General features: G+C 48.8%; 1 protein-coding gene across 4 annotated transcripts; it reads left to right on the top strand.

The window, feature by feature from the left end:
• Positions 1–2,474: 2,474 nt before the first annotated feature.
• Positions 2,475–19,010, top strand: NANS (N-acetylneuraminate synthase). Of its 4 annotated transcripts, XM_070480201.1 has the most exons (8): positions 5,798–6,001; positions 6,226–6,441; positions 11,229–11,348; positions 11,620–11,755; positions 13,370–13,469; positions 14,458–14,612; positions 16,801–17,067; positions 18,780–19,010. In XM_070480201.1, the coding sequence occupies exons 1-8, from the start codon at positions 5,868–5,870 to the stop codon at positions 18,987–18,989; spliced, it is 1,338 nt and encodes a 445-aa protein (XP_070336302.1). In that variant the 5' UTR covers positions 5,798–5,867; the 3' UTR covers positions 18,990–19,010. The 4 variants fall into 4 exon arrangements, with proteins under 4 accessions (XP_020761234.1, XP_020761235.1, XP_070336302.1 ...); XM_020905576.2 differs by lacking the exons at positions 5,798–6,001; positions 11,229–11,348; positions 11,620–11,755 and adding exons at positions 2,622–2,711; positions 3,625–3,724; XM_070480202.1 differs by lacking the exon at positions 11,229–11,348 and having other exon boundaries at positions 5,802–6,001.
• Positions 19,011–20,565: the final 1,555 nt, after the last annotated feature.

Here is a 20,565-nt window from a genome sequence, read left to right as displayed (position 1 = left end):
GGGTACCCTAGTTTCTCCAAAAGTAAGTTCTTCCTTGCCCTTTCCTGCAAAAAAAAAAAGAAAGAAAGAAAAAAAATCCCTCACTGGTTTTGTTTTTAAAGACCTTCCCACATGTCCTCATCCATTTCGACAGACCAAACACTGACTCATTACCCAAGCATGGACACTGGCTTTAAAAACAAGAACAAGAGTGGAATAAACATTGCATCTTTTCCTCCTTATTTGTGGTAGGTATTAAATAAGTGTGTATTTTAATTTATTGAAAGTTCTTATTTAACCACAAGTAACATTAGCCCAACTTCCTTTCATGGTATCATATTTTTAAATGTGATGTCACCTTTTTTTCTTTAAACTTAATTTCCACTTATATATGAATTGTGCAAAACCATAATGGTTTTCTTTAGTCAAGTGACTGAGTTATTTTAGTGCTGGGGTTAATTTTCTCTGTAATCAAGGCCTGTTGCTTAACCTCACCCAGCTGTGAAAGGCCATTTAAACTTGAGAGACCTAAAGCACAAGGAAAATTGCAGATGAATGGACCCCGCTGCAATCTCCTTGTTCCTCGGTTATTTTCTTGCTGTCTATCCAAGCTCCTCAACCCCAGCCACTGAAGACCTGCTCTGGTGTCAAGTGGCCAAAGAGTCTGCTTCTCCCAAGGCTCTCAGTTGCTCCATTTACAGGCACCCTAATCTACACCCACTTCCTGCTTCTAAACTTGCACTTCTTTGGAACCCCTCCGCTTTGGGACAACCCCACCCCCAGCCCATGATCCATTTTCCAGCTGCTTTATTTAAAAAAATATCACTTTACTTGTTTATTTTGGCTGTGCTGGGTCTTCACTGCTGCTCAGGCTTTTCTCTAATTGCAGTGAGGGGGCTTCTCCCTGCAGCGGCTTCTCTTGTTGCAGAACACAGCACCTAGGGTGCATGGGCTTCAGTAGTTTTGGACCATGGGCTCAGTGGTTGGGGCTCCTGGGTGTAGAGCATAGGCTCAGTAGTTGTGGCCTATGGGCTTAGTCACCCCGAGGAACGTGGGATCTTCCCAGACCAGGGATTGAACCTGTGTCTCCTCCACTGGCAGGCAGATTCTCTACCACTGAGCCACCAGGGAAGCCCCTTCCATCTGCTTTTAACAACTGATCTTTTTCAAGGAAAGATCTGTTTTTGCCTCCTCTGTTTCCCCATCATCCCTCGGCCACCAAATCTGTTTTCGCTAGCATTCCCCCTGCTCCCCATTTCCCCCACCGAGTTCTTGCTCCTCGTTCTCACGCACTGCTCTGGGCCGTCAGCTCTGCGGGTCTCCCCTCCTCCGGACACACCCTGCTTCTCCGTCCTTCCAGGGCAGCTGCACAAGCCTCACTCCTCCTCTGCTCAGTCCCCTGCACACTCTCTCCTTCGGGCATCTACCTAGTCAGTCCTTCCTCACTCAGAATGGCTTCCGGATTTCTATCTCCAGCCCAGACCCACACTGAACCTCAGAGCTGCCTCTCCTTCCACCTAATGAATAGTTTCACCTGTATATTTATTTTTTAATATTTATTTACTCTGGCTATGCCTCGTGGGACCTTCAATCTTCTGTTGCAGCATATGGGATCTTGAGTTGCAGTGTGTGGGATCTAATTCCCTGACCAGGGATTGAACCTGGGGCCCCTGCATTAGAGGCCTGGTCTTAGCCACCAGACCACCAGGGAAGTCTCTCATCTGCATATTTATACCAAGTGTCCCAAACCTACCCTTCTCCCTCCCACCCAGAAGTGCCTCTTCCTCTCCCTTCTGTTGTTACTTTGCTCATTAGTTCTGGAAGTCAAGCAGAGAATCAAGTTTGCTTTTCCCTTCAAACTTACTTCTCAATTTTGTTTGCAACTCAGTATAGGGTATTGCAAGAGCCCTAGGCTGGAAGGCAATCCAGGGTCCTAGTCCCAGCTCCACCGCGGCTTTCTGGATGGCTTATGGACAAGTCACTGAACTTTTTGAACTTGTTGCATCTCATATAATAGGACCAGCAACCACTTATCAAAAGCTTACAGGCCAAGTACTGAGATCAGAGTGATCTATACGCTATCTCACGAACCTTAGGATGTAGAGTCTATAATTTTTCCAGTTTAGAGAAAAAGGAAAATAAAGCTCAGAAAGTGTAAGGTATTCATGATCAAGAGCAGGGGTGGGCTCAAACCAGTTCTAACTATAACTCCAGGATCCATTCTTTCCATTACACCATAGGGCGCATTCTGTCCACGCCGAAGGCAGCCAGGCTTCACCTTCCTTAGGGAATGTTTGCTCACCGATGCACGCACCCTACGACCGTCGGAGGTTAAGCTCGCAGCCTCGAGCTACACTCCAAGCTCCAGAGAAGGCTGCCGGACTTCCTCCTTCCGCCGCACAGCGGACCTAGAGGGTGGCTCCGCCCCCTAATCTGATTGGCTGTCGGGAGCGAGGCCGTGCTTGGGGATTGGCTGCCCGGCGACCAAGGACTGACGTGGCGGGGCCGGCGTGTGGGTCCTTCTGCGCTGCGGACCTAACCCACCAAGGAGGCGGCGGGACCCTCACTGGTGGGGCAGCGGGGAGGCGTGAGCCGCCACCATGCCGCTGGAGCTGGAGCTGTGTCCTGGGCGCTGGGTGGGCGGGCAGCACCCATGTTTTATCATTGCCGAGATCGGCCAGAACCACCAGGGCGATCTGGACGTGGCCAAGCGCATGATCCGCATGGCTAAGGTGAGGGGACAGTCTCGACAACTCGGGCACTAGCCCGGTGGCGGGGGGCGGGGTAGGGAAGGGCCTGGAGGAAGAGCGGCCTGTGCAGGGGTGGGGCGGGGCTGCGCAGAGCCCGAATCATCCTCGCTCTGCCTCTCGGTGCCCTGCATCCGGCCTGGCGTCCAGCTCTCCAGGTCCAATTCCAAATGTTTCGAATCCTGTTCTTCATCCCTTTCCCACCCTCCTGATTTCTTTGCATCACTACAGTTGCCCCCTAACCCGACCTCTCTCGCCCCTTGCTGGTGGCAGAATGATCTTTCTGAAACACAGATTTGATGAGCCTTCGGTGGCTATGCACTGCCACTGTAGATTCGAACCCCTTTAATAAAGTCTTCAAGACTTTAATGACCTGACCTCTTCTAGCCTATCATTTTTTAAATCTCTGACATTTTCTGCGACAGTGAATTACTTCCGGGAAGTTCCTGAAAGTTGCTGTTGTCTCTCTCATATGCCATTCCTTGTAATTACTTCATAGAATTTTGAGAATAAAATAAAGATAAGATGTAAAGGTCTTAGTACAATACTTGGCAAATAGGACTCAATACACGTTAGCTATTAGTGATATGATGTTAATGAATGCTCATGCTCCCTCTTCTCTTGGAAGCTTTCTCCAACTCCTCCTTTCAGCGTTGGGTTCCTGTAATTTTTCCCATGGCATTGCATTGTCACTGTCTGTTTAAACTCGCTCTGTTAGACTGTGAGTGCTCTGGAGGGGGACCTGTCACATTCTGTATTGTGAACCCAGTTCCCAGCATAAGATCTGCACTGTGATTCCTTGGTTTAGAGGTAGTTCATGAAATCTTTTTTTCCTTTCACTTCCCTTCAGCCAGTGCTGTTCTGTCATTTGTGATTAGGTTTTCTTTTACTTTTTCAGGACTAACTCTGCTTTTATGGAACCCTACAGAATCATAAAGATACTTTATTTGGGGACTTCACTGGCAGTCCAGTGGTTAAGACTCTGCTTCTACTGTAGGGTATGTGAATTTGATCCCTGGTTGGGAAACTAAGATCCTAGGTGCCACATGGCCAAAAAAAAGAAACACTTTTATTTTAAAATTTTATTTATTTTTTCATTGAAGTATAATTGATTTGCAATAATATTAGTTTCAGGTATGCAACATAGTGATTCTTTTTTTTTTTTTTTTTTAGTTCTACCAGTTTATTGCTACCAACCCATCTCCCTCGTGCACACATGCTCAGTCATGTGACCCCATGGACTGTAGCCTGCCAGGCTCCTCTGTCCATGGACTTTTCCAGGCAAGAATACTGGAGTGGGCTGCCATTTCCTTCTCCGTGATTCAATATTTTTATAGATTATACTCCTCCATTTAAAGTTATTGCAAAATAATAGTTATGTTTCCCTGTGCTGTATAGTATATCCTTGTTGCTCATTTATTTTATACATAGTAGATGGTGCTTCTTAATCCCACACCCCTTTCTTGCCCATCACTCTTTCCTTGTCTCCACTGGTATCCATTTGTTTGTTCTCTAGATCTGTGAGTCTGTTTGAAACCTAAGTGTCCATCAACAAACAAATGGATAAAGATATAGTATATATGCACAATGGAATATTATTCAGCCATAAAAAAGAGTGAAATTCTGTCATTTACAATGATGTGAATGGACCTGGAGGATATTATGCTTAGGGAAATAAGTCAGAGAAAAACAAATACCATATGTTATCACTTATGGGCAAAATCTAAAAAGTAAAATATGCTTTTAAAGAGTAACAATTGTTAACATTTTTGAATGCTTACTGGGTCAGGTGCCTTAAAATGCACCATCTAGCTTTCAAATTTGATGCAAAGGGTGCGTTACACCTTGACTTATTTGGTAGTTGGCTTTTTTGCCAGTAAAGAAACAATAAAAGCTTGAACAAAGAAACCATCGGCAGTAGGGTAAAACAGGGACAGTGATTGTGTTTTCTGAGCCTAGAGTTGACCGTAGCATTAAACAGATACAGAAATGTATCTCGTTTAGGAAAGAAGCGGAGAAAAGAAGGGGGGGAACTTTCTGTCCTCCCAGTCCCACTGCTTTCATGTGGGATGTGGTAGAACTTTACCTGATCTCTCATCATTAGGACTTCCTGCTGTTTTACTTCACTTTACTACTTCCTATAAAGGGAGGGTTTGCCTAGATGGAGACGAGCTTTGTAACCTGCTTGAGGCCGACACGAGAAGAAAGGAGGGGAGCATTGCGCTCTGAAGGCCATGTGGTGCAGCCTCCAGGAAAGCCGTCTGGCGGCCACCTCTGCTGGAGAGTCTGCGCAGTTTTGGTCAGGCCCCTCTAGGCCTTGGGACCTTTATCTAGACAATGAGGACTCTGTCGTCCAAGGTCACTTTCAGGTCTAATGTTCTTTGATCTTCTTTCTAGCATCAAGTTCTGACCATGCCGTTTTGTGGCTTTTCCAGGAGTGAAAGTGACAGTCTCAGCACAGACATTTCTGGAGCCCAGGTTGCCAGCAACATGAAGACCTGTGTGTCTCCAGCAGTGTCCGTGAGCCAAGACCTGAGAGAGTTTTCCTGAATCTTTCTATTGAGTGGTTTTAAAAAAACAATTTTGAGAGCTTGGAGGCTGACTGGCAATAAAATTATAGCTTTTATAGTCAGACAATCCAGCTTTTATATTATAGCTTTTGTTCGGTAAAGCCGGGGCATTTCTAAATTTTTTTGTTTGCCATTGCCCCAGAACCTCTTGTTCAAACAAGATGCCATACAGAAACCACATGTGCAAAACAGCTAACAGCCACCCCCATCAGGGGCTCCTCAAGTTACAGGCCTTGGAGCTGTCCCACACGGCCATTGTACAGATGGAGAAACTGAGGCCAGAGACAGGGAGTGACTTATCCAGGAGGGTCAGAGTGAAGGCAGAGTCTTTTCCCCCTAAATTCTGGTCCAGTGCTCATATCCTCTGCTGAGTTATACAACTTAAAATCTTGATTGTTTGATTAATTATTTTTAATATTATAATGTAAAATCCCCCCCCCACTTTTTTTTTTTTTTTACAAATTTAAGAGGGAAAAACAGAGGGGAAGCCCTTTCTCCAGTCTTTTCTTTTTTTGAGACTTCCTTGCTTCTCCTGTTTCTCTTTTGGAGTTCTTAAGAACTCTGTCATTTGATGTTGGCATTTGTTTGTTTGTTAAATATTTGTTTATTTACTTATTTGTTTGGCTGCATCAGGTCTCAGTTGCTGAGCCTGAGTGAGAGAGTGAGTGGTCTTAGTTGCGGCATGCAGGATCTTTTAGTTTTGAGGTATGTGGAATCTTTAGTTGCAGTAGGTGGGATCTAGTTCCCTGACTGGGGATTGAACCCTGGCTCCCTGCATCTGGAGCATGGAGTCTTAGCCACTGGACCAGCAGGGAAGTCCCCTTGATGTTGTTTTTAAAGATAATGGTTTAATAGCAGTTGCCCCAACATTTCTCTTCTCTCTGAGAGCCCGTGACCGAAAATTAAAGGAACCCTAACATGTGTTGCAGGAGTGTGGGGCCGATTGCGCCAAGTTCCAGAAGAGTGAGCTGGAGTATAAGTTTAATCGGAAAGCCTTGGAGAGGCCGTACACCTCGAAGCATTCCTGGGGGAGGACATACGGGGAGCACAAACGCCACCTGGAGTTCAGCCATGCCCAGTACAAAGAGCTGCAGAAATATGCCGAGGAGGTTGGCATCTTCTTCACTGCCTCTGGCATGGATGAGGTGAGCCCTCTGCCATTTTAGCAGACCTCGAGGACAGCAGGTGGCCTGGCGTCTTTGACTTCAAGCCAGCTCCAGGCCTTGCTCACTTTAGACTATCTTGTGTTTTCTGAGCTAGAGCTCCCCATCCCCATAACGTTGACCAGGTAAATGTCCAACTAAACAGGAGGCCGGGGGGATTGGAGGCCCAGTGAGATTTGGAGGAAAGAGAACTATGGTTTTCAAAACAGGCTGTCCCTGGGAGTAGGGGGCAACCACCCTGGAAAGCCAGAGTCCCTCAAGCCCCTGGGAGGCCCCACTGGGCCCGTTTGCTCCCAGTGGAAAGTGGCCTGGACTCAGAATCAGGAAACTGCAGTCCCAACAGGAATCCTCCTGTTGCCAAGTGGCTGTGGGTGATCTGGGTGGGGTGACACTGCATCTTCCAGAAGGGAGTGGCTCCCCGGATGGCCATGCCCACATCCTGGAAGAGTCTAGCTGGTGCCAGGTCTCAGGTTCCGTCTGCTCTGTGACCTGCCTCAAGACTCCTTCGTGAGCTTTTTTTTCAAATATAAAAAAACTTAGTTATAAGAATAATGTCACAGAAAGTTTAGAAAACAGGAAAAAGAGAAAAACTGACTCATAATCTCTACACGGCAGCTCTTTGTACATATTTCCTCCTGAACTTGTTTTATATGCATATTTTATTACCTGGTTGCTATATTTGTGAATGTTTAGTTCTGTGTTTGCTTTTTCCGGTTAATATTATACCATAGCTTTTACCCATATGCTGGTTTTCTTTCTCAGCTTTATTGAGCTATAATTGATGTAATTCTCCATATCTTTTGCTGAAAGTTATTAATGGTGGTGTAGTATTTCTTTTGAGGCTTTATAATATATGTGACTATTTCTTTATGTTTGAACATGAGGTTACTTTCAGCTTTTTGTGCTTTTAAATGATGCTGAGATGACCATCTTTCTGTGTTTTGAGTTGTTTCCTTAGGATAACTTTGCAGAAACGGATCAGTAGACGAAACAACATTTTTAAGGCTCTCGGCTTGTGATTCTTTTAGTCAGCTAGGGTATTTGAAGAGACTCCAGTTCCTTCTGTAGGCCTCTGACCTCTTGTGTTACTGCTCCAACCCTAAGCTGTTTCTGTAAATTAAGTCAAAAGAAGCATCACTCTAGTCTAGACCATTAGTAGATTAAAAAAGGAGGGAAGCAGAGAACCTAGACGTCTGGGAAACTTGACAAGTTCAGGCATCAGTTCTGTAGCCCAGATTCATTCTTTAATTGACAGCTTTCATAAGCATGACATTCTTCAGATATAGTTATTCATCTAATAATCATAATTTCCTACATCTGAATTCGATGTTATAGTTGATGAAGCATCTTCACTTACAGTAGCATATCTTATCTCTACTATGTCCCATTTTACAGATGAAGAAATGGAGGCTCCAGGGGCTAGAAAGTCTATGTGATGTCGCACAGTTGGGAAATGGGTCTTGAGGACAGATCTGACACCTTTCTGGGGTCCCCCAGTGGCCACCTGGGTGCTGGTCCAGGCATGTACGGCTTCCCAGAGCTCAGCAGAGCCTTTGGGCTTCTCCCTGTTCTTCACCGCCCTCCATGTTGGTGGCTAGAGAGTCTTGGACCCACGTTGCCCCCAGGACAAGGGGACAGATTTTTTCTTTTTTTTTTTGGCCTCGTCATGTGGCTTGTAGGACCTCATTTCCTACCAGGGACTGAATCTGGGCCAGGGCAGTGAAAGCACCAAATTCTAATCACTAGACTACCAGGGAATTCCCAGGGATAGGTTTTTTACTAACAGCTTTATTGACACATCATACACTTCACTCAATTAATTTTAGAACATTTTTATCACCCAGAAGGAAGCCCTATACCCGTTAGCTGTCATTCCTCAATTCCTTCAATTCTGCCAGCCCTGCTACTGCTAAGTCATGTCAGTCGTGTCCGACTCTGTGCGACCCCATAGACGGCAGCCCACCAGGCTCCCCCGTCCCTGGGACTCTCCAGGCAAGAACACTGGAGCGGGTTGCCATTTCCTTCTCCAATGCATGAAAGTGAAAAGTGAAAGTGAAGTCGCTCAGTCGTGTCCGACTCTTAGCGACCCCATGGACGGCAGCCCACCAGGCTCCTCCGTCCATGGGATTCTCCAGGCGAGAGCACTGGAGTGGGGTGCCACTGCCTTCTCCGCTCCCAGCCCTAGGCAACTTCTAATCTGCTGTCTGTCTCTAGATTTGCTTTTTCTGGACACTGTATATAAAAAGATCAGACAGTATGTGGTCCTTTGGGTATATATATGTATTTATGGTAACTCAGTGTTTAACTTTTTTGAGGACCTGCCAGACTTTCTGAAAGCGGCTGCACCATTTTACGCCCCAGCAGCCGTGGCGCGGTTTCTGCCTCTCATTCCCGGGAAGTCCGGGTGGAGGTGGTTCACTTTCTTTGTGCTCCCGTGTCTTCAGCTGGGCTCATCTCGCAGGGCCGTGGTGCGGATTAAGTGTGGTCGCCCACAGAAGGCGCAGCACACAGCCGGCGCTCAGCCACGTTAGCTGCAGCTGAGGAGGCAGCCCGGGCCGAGGGTCAGGAGGTCCAGGTCCTGGCCCTGCCCCGCTGAGGTCACCTCCATGTGCGCTTGGCGAGTCGCTGCCCCACCCTGGGGCCTCCATTTCCTTCCACGTGGGAGGACGCTGCCATCCACAGGCTCTCCCCGCTCTCTTGTCCCGAGTCAGCGCAGAATCTGGCAGGGTCACTCGGGCGGCTGGGACCTGGAATGAGGACTTCCCTGCTCAGGCTGTTTCCGGAGACCCGCGCGCCCGGACGTGGGCTGCGAAGGGGGAGCCTGGCTTCTTGCTGCGGCTGGGCCACCGCTCGGCCAGTCACTTCTGTAGTCTTCTGCTGCCGCTGGCCTTGAGGCTGAGAGTCGGAGCAGCAGGGGAAGGAGAGGAGGCTGGGCGCTGGTGGCTGGCGCTGCCTCTTGCTTTCCCAGGAAGCCGTTTGGTGTCCAGTTGCAGCCGCCCTCTGAGCTCAGGTGCTGCGAGCACGGGCTGGTCATGCAGCCTTTGGGCCACAGGTGTCCGTGTGTGAAAAGGAGGTGATCAGGATGCCCACCCCTCAGCTGCCGTGAGGGCCTGGCGAGACGGACCGGGGGCCTGCAAGATGTGTACCCATGACTGCTAGCTGTTCTGGCGCTTAGAATCCTTCTCTCTGCTTCATGCTTAACGGGGCAGGGAGTCTTCTCTGTCCTAGGAAGGCCGCTCGCCCCCCGCTGGTGTCCGACAGACCAGGGCACAGGCAGCGAGGAGAAAGATAGCCTTTGTTTTTCAGGCTTGTTGGTTTCCTTTGCCGGGCTGGGTCTCTGCTGATGTGCACGGGCCTTCTCTAGTCGCGGAAAGCAGGGGCTGCCCCTCCGCGCTGCGCGAGGGCTTCCCGCGGCGGTTCTTGGCCTTTGCCAGAGTGCCCTTTGCTGTGCCTGCCGGGGCCCTTTTTGCTGAAGCAGCAAGTCCCGTCTACCCGGCTGTCGGAGGTGGGTTGGTCCCTTGTTCTGTGTCTGCCTGGCGAGTCGTTCTGAGAATTACCCGCCCTGAGCCCTCATGCGCTGCAGGCATGTACTGAGTGCCGTCCCGGGGCGTTCCTTGCCGGCTGAGGGAAGGTTAAGGCATGGTGCAACTTTATGAAGGCCCAGAAAATACCCGGGCACCTGTCAGAAGCTGCACAGAGGCCTGGGGAACGCGACTGCAATGAGCAGAGTGCCTTTGGTCAAAATGGAGAGTTTTGATGGGAGCCGTGACGTAGAGGCGGCCCTTGGCGGACGCATCCCGGCAGAGCTGCCCTCTCCTCCTCGTGCCTGCCTTCGCGGTGCCCGCCCTCCTTCCTCCAGCACCCCTGCTCCAGGGCACCCCCTGCCTGCCTTGTGGTGTACTCTGGCTGGGCTGAGGGCAGGCCGGGCCTTTTTGGCTCCATGCTTCCCCGCCTCATCCTTTCCTCAGCCTGGGCAAGCCCTCCGCACCTGTTCTCCCAGCTCATCATCATAGCTGCAGAAATCAGGGGGGTGGAAACAGCTGTAGAAAACCCCCCAGTTCCACTTCTGTCTTTTCTGTTACCCCTTAGATCAGCAGGCTCCCAAATTTCTCATGGGGTACATTGTGCAAAGGGGGTTCCTCATTAATTCAGTAATTTAGAGTCAAGTCCCTTCCCCAAATAAACAAGGGTTCTGTGCTGAATTAAGTGTGGGAAAGACTAGGAGTAAAATAGCCCGAGGAGTGTATTCACTAGGCCCCTCCAAGGTGAGGCTGTACAGTGCAGCGCTGCACCCGAACCAGTTTGCTGGCAGGACCCTTTGCTCCGTGTTTAGCCCAGTTGGATGCCCAGGGAGGGTCATTCTCGATTGAGTTCCTTTCAGACAGGCTCAGAAAGCCCTGGTGATGTGGGGCAGAGGAGAGGAGAAGTTATGTGGCTGCCTGGCTGCCTTGTATCCATATCCCGCAGACGGAAGGGGACTGAAAGCAGCAAAGACAGAGGAAGCCAGGAAGTCCACAGAGAGAAAGGCAGCCACTGGCGCTGACCCAGCCTGACGAGGCCTGGGCCCAGGAATACTGCCTCAGGATGGAAGGCCAGCATCTTCCAAATAACTACTGAAACTGGCACCCTTTGCAGAAGAGATTAATCCAAGATGCCAGTTTTCTAAATGGCCACGAGGTGGGGCTGGCTCCCTAGGAAGGCTGCAAGAAACCAGCTACACCTTTCTCTGCCAACAGAAATTTACCCCTTTGCTCGCTTGAAAATTGTAGAGCTCCTTGCCTGGAAAATCCCATGGACAGAGGAGCCTGGCAGGCTACAGTCCGTGGGGTCGCAAAGGGTCGGACACGAATGAGCGACTTCACTTTATGCAGATTTTACAATCAGCATAGGTAAGCTTTTGCAAAGCATTTTTGCTACACTTGGCCCCTCCTTGCCCCGACGTGCCCTGCGCCTCTCCTGATTGGGCTCATCCATCTCTTTATGCCCTGGGGACTCTGATCATGAGCCATGCTCTCACAAGGTAGAGCATTAGAGACGGAATTTTGTGTAGGATTTTCCCTCTTAAAATAGAAAACACTCTCTTCATCTGCCAGACAGAGTGGGGAGGGTGGGGACACTAGACTTTATTCAGTAAATATGTTTGAAACAAATGCTTTTCAGTTTCATCTTAGGGCTGGTTAATAGTGTGAGAGACACATACACAGGAGAGAATGACAGCAAACTGTGGAAGGGAAGAGAGAGACGAGCAAGACATAAAGCAGAGGGGAGGAGGAGGCGGCGGCTTAGCGCCTTGGAGGTGAGTGGTGCTTCTGCCATCCTGGAAGCTGTCTCCTAGACAGAGGAGAGTGCCGTCTGCCTCTGGCCTGTTCACTGGCTGGTTAGTCACTGTATGTCTCTCCAGCAGCGCTGCTGCTGAGTCGCTTCAGTCGTGTCTGACTCTGTGCGACCCCATGGATGGCAGCCCACCAGGCTCCCCCGTCCCTGGGATTCTCCAAGCAAGAACACTGGAGTGGATTGCCATTTCCTTCTCCAGTGCATGAAAGTGAAAAGTGAAAGTGAAGTCGCTCCGTCGTGTCCGACCCAGCAACCCCATGGACTGCAGCCCACCAGGCTCCCCCGTCCATGGGCTTCTCCAGGCAAGAGGACTGGAGTGGGGTGCCATTGCCTTCTCCTCCGGCATCTCTAACCCCTGCTTATTAGAGGAAAGTGATTCTCTGAGTGAGGCCAGTGATTAGAGTAGCTCGTCATCTGCTGGGAAGATGGAAGAAAGCTCAGGCAGTACTGGTTTGATTCAGAGAACCTGCTGGCACAATGACCTCATACTGTTCCTTACCACCCCCGAACCCTTTGGACTTCCATGCCAGTAACCTTGCTCCTTGCTAATCTGTTTCACAGAGCAGTAACAGTGGTATTACTGAGGAAGTTACAAGAAATGCAGACTCTTGGGCCCCACTCTAGATCAGTAGAATCAGAACTTGCATTTCATCTGTCCAAGATCCATGGCAGGTTCGTGTGCCTGTGTTAAACTGTGAGAAGCACTGACCTAGCTAATCAAGTCTTCCAAACTTACTTCTGAGACTTGGCCAGCATTTTAAGGTAGATGGAACTTAGATACTGGGAAATATTCCAAGGCATTGACTCTCCCTGCTTCTGATTTTCAACTTCAATTAAAAAAAAATAGTAATGAAAAGTAATTTGGGAGGTTTTGATAATTGTACAGCAAATTGAGATTTTACTCTTAAAACTTGTGGTCCACTAATTCTTTCAGCAGGCGTTTGCTGACGTTTGCCAATTTCCTGAGGGTTATTGATGAATCCCAGATAAGGATGGTGAAGGGCCCTAGAGAGGTAGCCTCAAACAGTCAGGTTGGTTTTTTTCTGTGGGCAGCATAATTTGAGGTCCGAAAGGGCTTGGGTTTGATGGGCCCTGCCAGCCGTGGATCAATGTGTCAGGGCTGGGCCATGATACACTTCATTTCTTCTACTTTTGGCAAGGATTGAAATGGCCTCTCTTCCTGGCTGTTGGGTCCTGAGGCGAGGATAAGGCCACTGAGGGACACTCCCTTTCTCAGTGCCTACTTGTCTGAGTCAAGATTAGGTCATGACCCTTCTTGTTTGTTCACTGGGCCCCAGGCCCCTGGGGAAAGAAGGTCTGGCCAGGGGTCTGATTCTTTTCCAGATTTTCATAGACAGTGTGCGCCAGGGTGCAGTGTTTGTCGGACAGATGGATGGGTGGATGTGAGTGAAGGAATGTCTGAATTTGAATAAAATGACTGATAACTGATCTGTGTCTGCTTTCAAGTTGCTGGGCAAGAGAAGGGGTGTTTCTATTTGTAGGTGGCTCCTTGCCTGTCTTGAGGACGGTGACTTTGAAACGTGGTGAATGTGAGCTCCTGCTTTGACTTTTGTAGATGGCAGTTGAGTTTCTGCATGAACTGAATGTTCCCTTTTTCAAAGTTGGATCTGGGGACACCAACAATTTCCCGTATCTGGAAAAGACAGCCAAAAAAGGTGAGTGTTTAATTTTCGTCATACAGTCCGAGTCCAGACTTTTTGTGTTTTTACACCATTGGTAATAGCCCACTAAAGGAGTTTCCTAAAGACAGATTTTTCCAATCAGCATATACTCCCACTTTTTCATGTGCTGACTTGAGAGAAATGAAAGATATACAGTTTTTATAAGAATTTTTAAAAGATTTCTTTTTTTGATGTGGACCATTTTTTAAAAGTCTTTATTGAATTTGTTGCAGTATTGCTTCTTTTTTATGTTTCAGTTTTTGGGCCATGAGGCATGTGGGATCTTACCTCCTTGACCAGGGATCGAACCCAGACCCCCTGCATAGGAAGGTGAAATCTTAAGCCCTGGACCACTAGGGAAGTCCCCATAAGAATTTTTAAATGAAAATTATTTTTAATTTCTAATAAAATACTTATATAAAATGAAGGCTATGACAGTCTAAATGAAACTCCTTAGAGGCAGCTCTGCCTTTGAGAAGTATTCTCTAGGTATATTAGAACATCCAGCCTCTGCATATGAGAACTTGTACAGTGGTTCTACCACGTGAGTGATCTCATGTGGGCCTGATGTCAGTACTGGGGCTGAAGCAGGTCATATGATGATGATGCTTTCTACTTACTTCATAGCCGAGAATCTGAGACCACACAGGTAGGACGTGGCAGCTCGGGGCCTCACCCTCCTGAATCTGGGGCATGCTCACCCTACCACGCAGTGCAGCCTCTTAATGCAATGAGATGCTCATCTTTCTCTAAAGAGTGTCAGATTCCTCTTAATTTGGTTCACTTTGCTGCACAATAATGTTGTGGGGTGAAGGGAGTCTACGTTTCCTGTGGTTGAGGACAGAAACCCACCAGCCTCACCTGTGTTCCCCCACTGTGTAAGAGTTGTTTGAATGATGAGACCAACAGCGGGGGTGTGCTTAAGGGCGAGTCAGGACCCCTGAAAATAAAGTGATGATGGTGTTGGTGTTGGGTCCTTCAGGCCGCCCGATGGTCATCTCTAGTGGGATGCAGTCCATGGATACCATGAAGCAAGTCTATCAGATTGTGAAGCCCCTCAACCCCCACTTCTGCTTCCTGCAGTGCACCAGCGCCTACCCGCTGCAGCCTGAGGACGTCAACCTGCGTGTCATCTCGGTGAGCATAAGGAGGGCGCCTGTCTGCCCGGGTCACTGGCTGTGGGAAAGATGCAGCCAAAACTAACCAGCCTTGACATGCTTTGTCACTGGGACCACCTTCCAGTGTTCTGGCCTGGAGAATTCCACGGACTGCACAGCCCATGGGGTCACAAAGAGTCGGACATGACTGAGCGACTGTCACTTTCACTTGATAGTTTTGCTGTTCCAAAATCAAATTAGAACCAACTGTGGAGTTAAGCAGTCAGATACATTCTAAAGATTTAAAATTTTCTTAACACCAGTCTTAATTTCTCTCATTATAACATTTAAGGTGGAGTCTTTCGGGGTTGGTTTTTGTTTTGTTTTTTATTTGTTTTCTGTCGTTTTAAGGTGGAGTCTTTGTAACTGTCCGTGTACATTTTCTTTACCTGTGCGTATTGGCTACTAGGGGTCCCTTTTCTGTGAATTGCTGGCTTTTATCTTTTCTTCATGAGTGGTGGATTTGTTTTTGTAAGATGTACATAAAATTTGCCATCTTAGCCATTTTTTGGTGTCTGGTTCAGGGGCACTAAGCGTTCACACTGCTGTGCTACCATCGCTTCGTCCATCTGAAGAACTCTTTCTCATCTCAGAGTCGTATCACATTCTATACTCACCAACACTGCCATCCCCCCACCCTGCCAGCTGTCATTTTAGTTTCTGTCTCTATGAAGTTGACTACTCTAGGTTTCTCAAATAAATGGGATCATACGGTATTTGTCCTTCTGTGTCCATCTGCTTTCACTTCGCATAATGTCTTCAAGGTTCATCCATGTTCTAGCATGTATTAGCATCTCATTCCTTTTTAAGGCTGAATAATATTTCACTGTATGTGTATACCACTTATGGTTTATCCGTTCATCTGTTGATGGACATCTGGGATGGTTCCACCTTTTGGCTATTGTGAATGATGCTGATATGAATGCTGGTGTGCAAATATTAATTTTACTTCATATTGAATTGTAGGAGACCTTCTTGAAACTTCTGGTTTTTCCTGTTCTGTTATTTACCAGCTCTCTGATTCTTTCAGTACAGTATTTGACATTCTGAGGTTTTCTCCCCCTGATTATGTAAGCTCTTATACATTTTTCTAGAGAGTCTTTCATATTTAAGTTTTAAAAAAATAATCTTTTTTCAAAATGACACGGCTGTCTTTTTAACTAAAGTTTTAGTCCCTCCCAGTTTTGTAGTCTTTTCTCCATTTCTAGCTCATCTCTAAATCATATTATTTTTTAAAATTAAAACATGATTTAAGAAAAAAAACTCAGCCCTGACGTATATAACATAGAAAGTGAACATCCTGTATAATCCCATCCCACAGAGATTACCGTAACTGACAGTTTAGTGTGTGTGATGCCAAATATTTCCCTCGGTTTTCTTCCTTTGTGAAGCGCGGTCGTTTCCCTTCCACCGTGTCCCCCTCACCTCCCTGGTTGCTCATGTCCTTTCTCCTGAGAGCAGGGCATGACCAGAGCTGAACTGCCAGCCTGCTGCCCACCCCTGCCAGCCCAGCCCACCCCATCACGGCAGCCTGAGTGCTCCAGCCTGCAGCCTGCCCTTCCTTGCCCATCACACACCCTTAGGTTTCTGAGGCCTTTGCCCCTCAGCCGTCCTAACCTTTTATTAACTCCCATCTGGGTCTTTCTGCTGCACTTAAGCGTTCTGGTCACCCTCCCTGACAAGGCTCCCTCGACTTAGCACGTCTTTTGTTCCATCCAGTGAATTATAGATAACCAATTAATTAATTATTTAACATTTCCACCGAAGGATCGAGATTGGGCTGTTTGTATTATTGATGCTGATCTTTGTGCCTGTAGCACGTTTGCTTTCAGCAGCTCAGCCTAATTAAATGTGCCAGATGCTTTCTGAGTGAGTGGAGGCATTCGGGTACAGTTCCGGCGTTATTCCCGGTGGTTTGCGATGTGTTCCTGATAAGAGCAGCCATTAGTCTTGAGCCTTCACACTGTGCTGAGCGCCCTCCGCGCGCTCACAGCAGCTCCCACTCAGCTCCCGGATCCCCAGGAGAGGCTCCGAGGGCCTCAGAGACTTCCTGGAGCCTCACAGATAGTGAGTGGCTGAATGGGGCCTCGGATCCATCAGCCTGACTCCGGATTGTATGTGGAAAGCACGACACTATTTAACTTTCTTTTCCTTTTTGTATTTTAAAGGAATACCAGAAGCTCTTTCCTGACATCCCCATAGGGTATTCTGGGCATGAGACTGGCATAGCGATATCTGTGGCCGCAGTGGCCCTGGGTGCCAAGGTCTTGGAGCGTCACATCACTTTGGACAAGACCTGGAAGGGGAGTGACCACGCGGCCTCGCTGGAGCCTGGAGAGCTGGCCGAGCTGGTGCGGTCCGTGCGCCTCGTGGAGAGGGCGCTGGGCTCCCCAACCAAGCAGCTGCTGCCCTGTGAGATGGCCTGCAACGAGAAGGTGGGCTCTGTTGGCCCGCCGGGTGCCAGTGCTGAGAGGAGCTGTGTGGGCTTCCCTGAGAGGTCGTGGGAACCAGCCCTGCCTGCGCCCACAATGGTGGGGTGATGCAGGGAGGTTGCTGCGAGCCTCTGAGGTTTTTGGAGTTCATGTTAGCAGCGGGAGGAATTTATTGAAGGAACTTTAGCTGTTCCTCTGATTCCCAGGCATCATATTATGGTTTTCCATTAAGTCTCTGAAGCCTGTGGCCCCAGTGCTCAAGACCCCGGTGGTGTCTGGGGCCTTATGAGGCATGTGGAGGTTGAGTCTTGGGTCCTACACTGTAGGTAATCCTAGAGGCATGTTCAGGTGGAGGGTTCCACGAGGCAGGGGGAGGAGGGCTGTGATAAGGAATCCCGAAGCACGGGGAGACACTGGAAGCTGGGGCGAGGGTTCTCACGGGCTTGCTGGGGGACGATGCATAGATTCCCTTGGGAGCCCTTTGAGCTAGCTGTGCCGCATTAACCTTCAGGCGGAGTGGACGGGGGGAGGCCAGCACACTCTGCCTGGCACAGGGGCCACGGGGCCTTCCTGGAAGCCAGGGCCTAGACCGGGCTCAGCCTCTGAGTCGGGGCTGCGAGGGGAGCAGGCACTCCTCTGATGCTGCGGGCTGTTTGGGCCGAAACCGAGATCCCACACCAGGCCTGCTCCAGGAGGGTTGTCTTTTATTCCAGTTGGGCCTACTTGCTGCTCTCAAAGATGTATATACACTGGAAAATTAAAATAATGGTAGAAAGAAACTGCCTTATAGAAGAAGAGAGGAGAAAGCTGGCTCAGAAACTGGAATAAGTTTCAGCATCTGCGCACTGAATTTGGTTCTGAACATCCTGGCTCCATGGGTAGACAGTGAGACACCACAAGACACAACATCTGATCATCATCGGCTATCAGACCTTCTGTCCTGACATAAATTCCAGAGTGGGTTCCTTGGCCCTCACCTGGAAGATGCAGAGTTAGATACTTTGTGGGACAGCATTTATAGACCAGACCTTAGAGATGCTGGCTCTGAGGTTCATGTCCCCATTCCCCTCGTTGCCCAGCCTGTCTGCCCCTTCCTAAGAGGCCCCCTTTCATGCTTGTCTCGTGAGCCCTCCGTATTCCTGTTGTACTAAACGAGGAGGCCATAAGGTTTGTGTCTGTCGAGCCGTGGGCCAGGGGTCAGGAATCCCAGGTTCTCCTCTTGGCTCCTTGCGACCTTGGCCAGCTCACCTGCCCTCCGGAGACCTCTGTTTCCTTGTGTTTAAAATGTGATACTGAACTGGATGATGACAAAAGTAATCACCATTTTTATTGACCAAGTCTGTGTTCCAGGTAGATTACGGGCATCATCATCACGAATCCTTATAGTCGTCCCACGGGATACAGGCACTGTTATTTCCCGTTTTACAGAGACTCTCAGCCACGCCTTGTCCCCAGGTGCCTGGGATTTGGGTCTTGCTCTCTTTGGCTACATAACCTGAGTCCTTGATTGTAAAGGCCACCCCTCTGAGTCTGAGTCCACCCCACACTGGCCAAGACCCTGCTGTGAGCTATTGTTCTAGGCACCGAAGGGGAAGAAAGCAGGTCCCTGCTTTCCAGGCACCTCGTATGAGAAAGCTGGTCAGGGACCCTGGGGATAAAACACCGTGTACTAGTTACTTGTGTGGCTGGCACTGAATCTGAAATTTCATCCACAGCTGGGCAAGTCTGTGGTGGCCAAAGTGAAAATTCCAGAAGGCAGCATTCTGACACTGGACATGCTCACTGTGAAGGTGGGGGAGCCCAAAGGTTACCCTCCTGAAGACATCTTTAGCCTGGTGGGCAAGAAGGTCCTGGTCACTGTGGAAGAAGATGACACCATCATGGAAGAACTGATAGAGAATCATGGGAAAAAAATCAGATCTTAAAATAAAGTGCCATTCTCTGGATTCTGAATTGCCTTGCTGGTACCATCAGGTGCATTTGGGTAAGGTGGGGCAGGACTGCTGGTCTCCGGGGATCCCCAGACAGCAGACATTTTGGGGCCAGGCCCTGGGTCAAGCCCATTGGAGCAATACAAGGAGCAAATATAGGCAGCCTCTGCCTCAGACTGGCTGGCCCAGGAGGGGCAGTGAGCTCAGAAGCTTCTCATCATTGCCCAGTGCAGTGCAGAGGGGTGAACGCGGGCTGTATGGGCCCTTCCTTCCAGCCTGCCTTCTTCTGGCCTGCAAAGCCAACCTAATGACCCCAAATGTCCCTTCCTTTCGGCTCTCTCCCCTTATCTCCTGCCTGCCCTGGGGTTGAATCCAACTAGCTGTATAGTGATCACTTGGCATTAGAGAAGAAGGTGTTGGGCAAAGTGTCTTACAGGCAGAGGAATGAGCAGAGAGAGGGAAACAGCATTTATTCCTTCTTTCAACAAATGTGGAGGGCTTGCCACTGGCCAGGCCCTGCTCTGTGGCCTGAGGATGCAGGACTTCCGTTCTGATGGGGATGAATGCTTCGTTAACCAGGGGCACAGGAAGAAGCCAGTGTTAGAAGGTGACACGTGCAGTGAGATGGGGCTCGGCGTGTTTGCAGCTTGTGGTGACTTGTACGTATGCCGGTGATGCTAAAATCAGCCGATCCATGATCTGCAGTGAAGTTACACCCAGCTAACAAAGTAGCCTCAATGCTGGACTTTATTGAACTACAGCATGAACCTTTCACAGGCATTCTGTATCATATTCCTCTTTGTTCTTTTATATACTGTTCTTTCATACACTAATAATACTGAGATTATTTTCAGATTCTTAATCTTTGTTCGTATTTATTTGACCTGGTTACTGTGACTTGTGTTTCAGAGAGTGTCTTGGAGTCTCTCTTCAAATATGTGAATTTGCCTTCTAAAGGTTCTTTACTTGTAAAGATAGGGCCTCCCTCTCCTATGGGTCGCAGAACAGTTTCTGGAAAGGTACCTACCTGTGTTTGTATGTGTGGATGGGGTAGGTTGGGACTCTGGTTCACACGAGAATCCATAAAATTGACATGCTAAGAGCTAGTGTGACCACATCCATTTCTGGCTGCTGCTTACTCCTTTCACTTCTCCATATAAACAATCATGAGTAGAAAATGAAATTTTCTGATTCCATAGCCTTTTTTTTTCTACAAGAGTAGAGATGACATTAAACTAAATATCTGACTTCCTAGTGAGAAGAGACTTGGTACGGCAGCAGACGGACGTGTTCCGGGCCTGGGAACAGGGTACGGGTCTGAAGGGAAAGGGGGGAGGCGCCCAGCTGGGCTCCAGCGGAGACTGCAGCAGGCGGTTTCTGTCAGCCGCCTCCGGGCCCTGTCAGACTGGGACGTTCGCTCCCAGAGGGCGGAAGCCAGGGAGCCTCACACTTTGAAGAGCAGCTGAGGGCGTAGGTCTTTTGGGACGAGGACTGTGAACATGCTGGCGAGGAGGAGGGCCATTACCTAGAACATGCTTCCCACTGGCACGCAGAGGTGACAGCCTGGGTG

Source organism: Odocoileus virginianus, chromosome 18 (genome assembly GCF_023699985.2).
Source record: "Odocoileus virginianus isolate 20LAN1187 ecotype Illinois chromosome 18, Ovbor_1.2, whole genome shotgun sequence".
NCBI lineage: Eukaryota > Metazoa > Chordata > Mammalia > Artiodactyla > Cervidae > Odocoileus > Odocoileus virginianus.
The sequence above is the reverse complement of the archived record's forward strand: the minus strand, read 5'-3'. Positions and strand labels throughout refer to the sequence as shown.

Bases quoted from the DNA above. Each gene is read 5' to 3' on its own strand.
- NANS (XM_070480201.1), top strand. From the start codon at position 5,868: ATGTTGGCATTTGTTTGTTTGTTAAATATTTGTTTATTTACTTATTTG. The intron at 11,349-11,619 runs GTAAGCTTTTGC...AATGCTTTTCAG, and splicing joins AGATTTTACAATCAGCATAG to TTTCATCTTAGGGCTGGTTA. The intron at 14,613-16,800 runs GTGAGCATAAGG...TGTATTTTAAAG, and splicing joins TCAACCTGCGTGTCATCTCG to GAATACCAGAAGCTCTTTCC.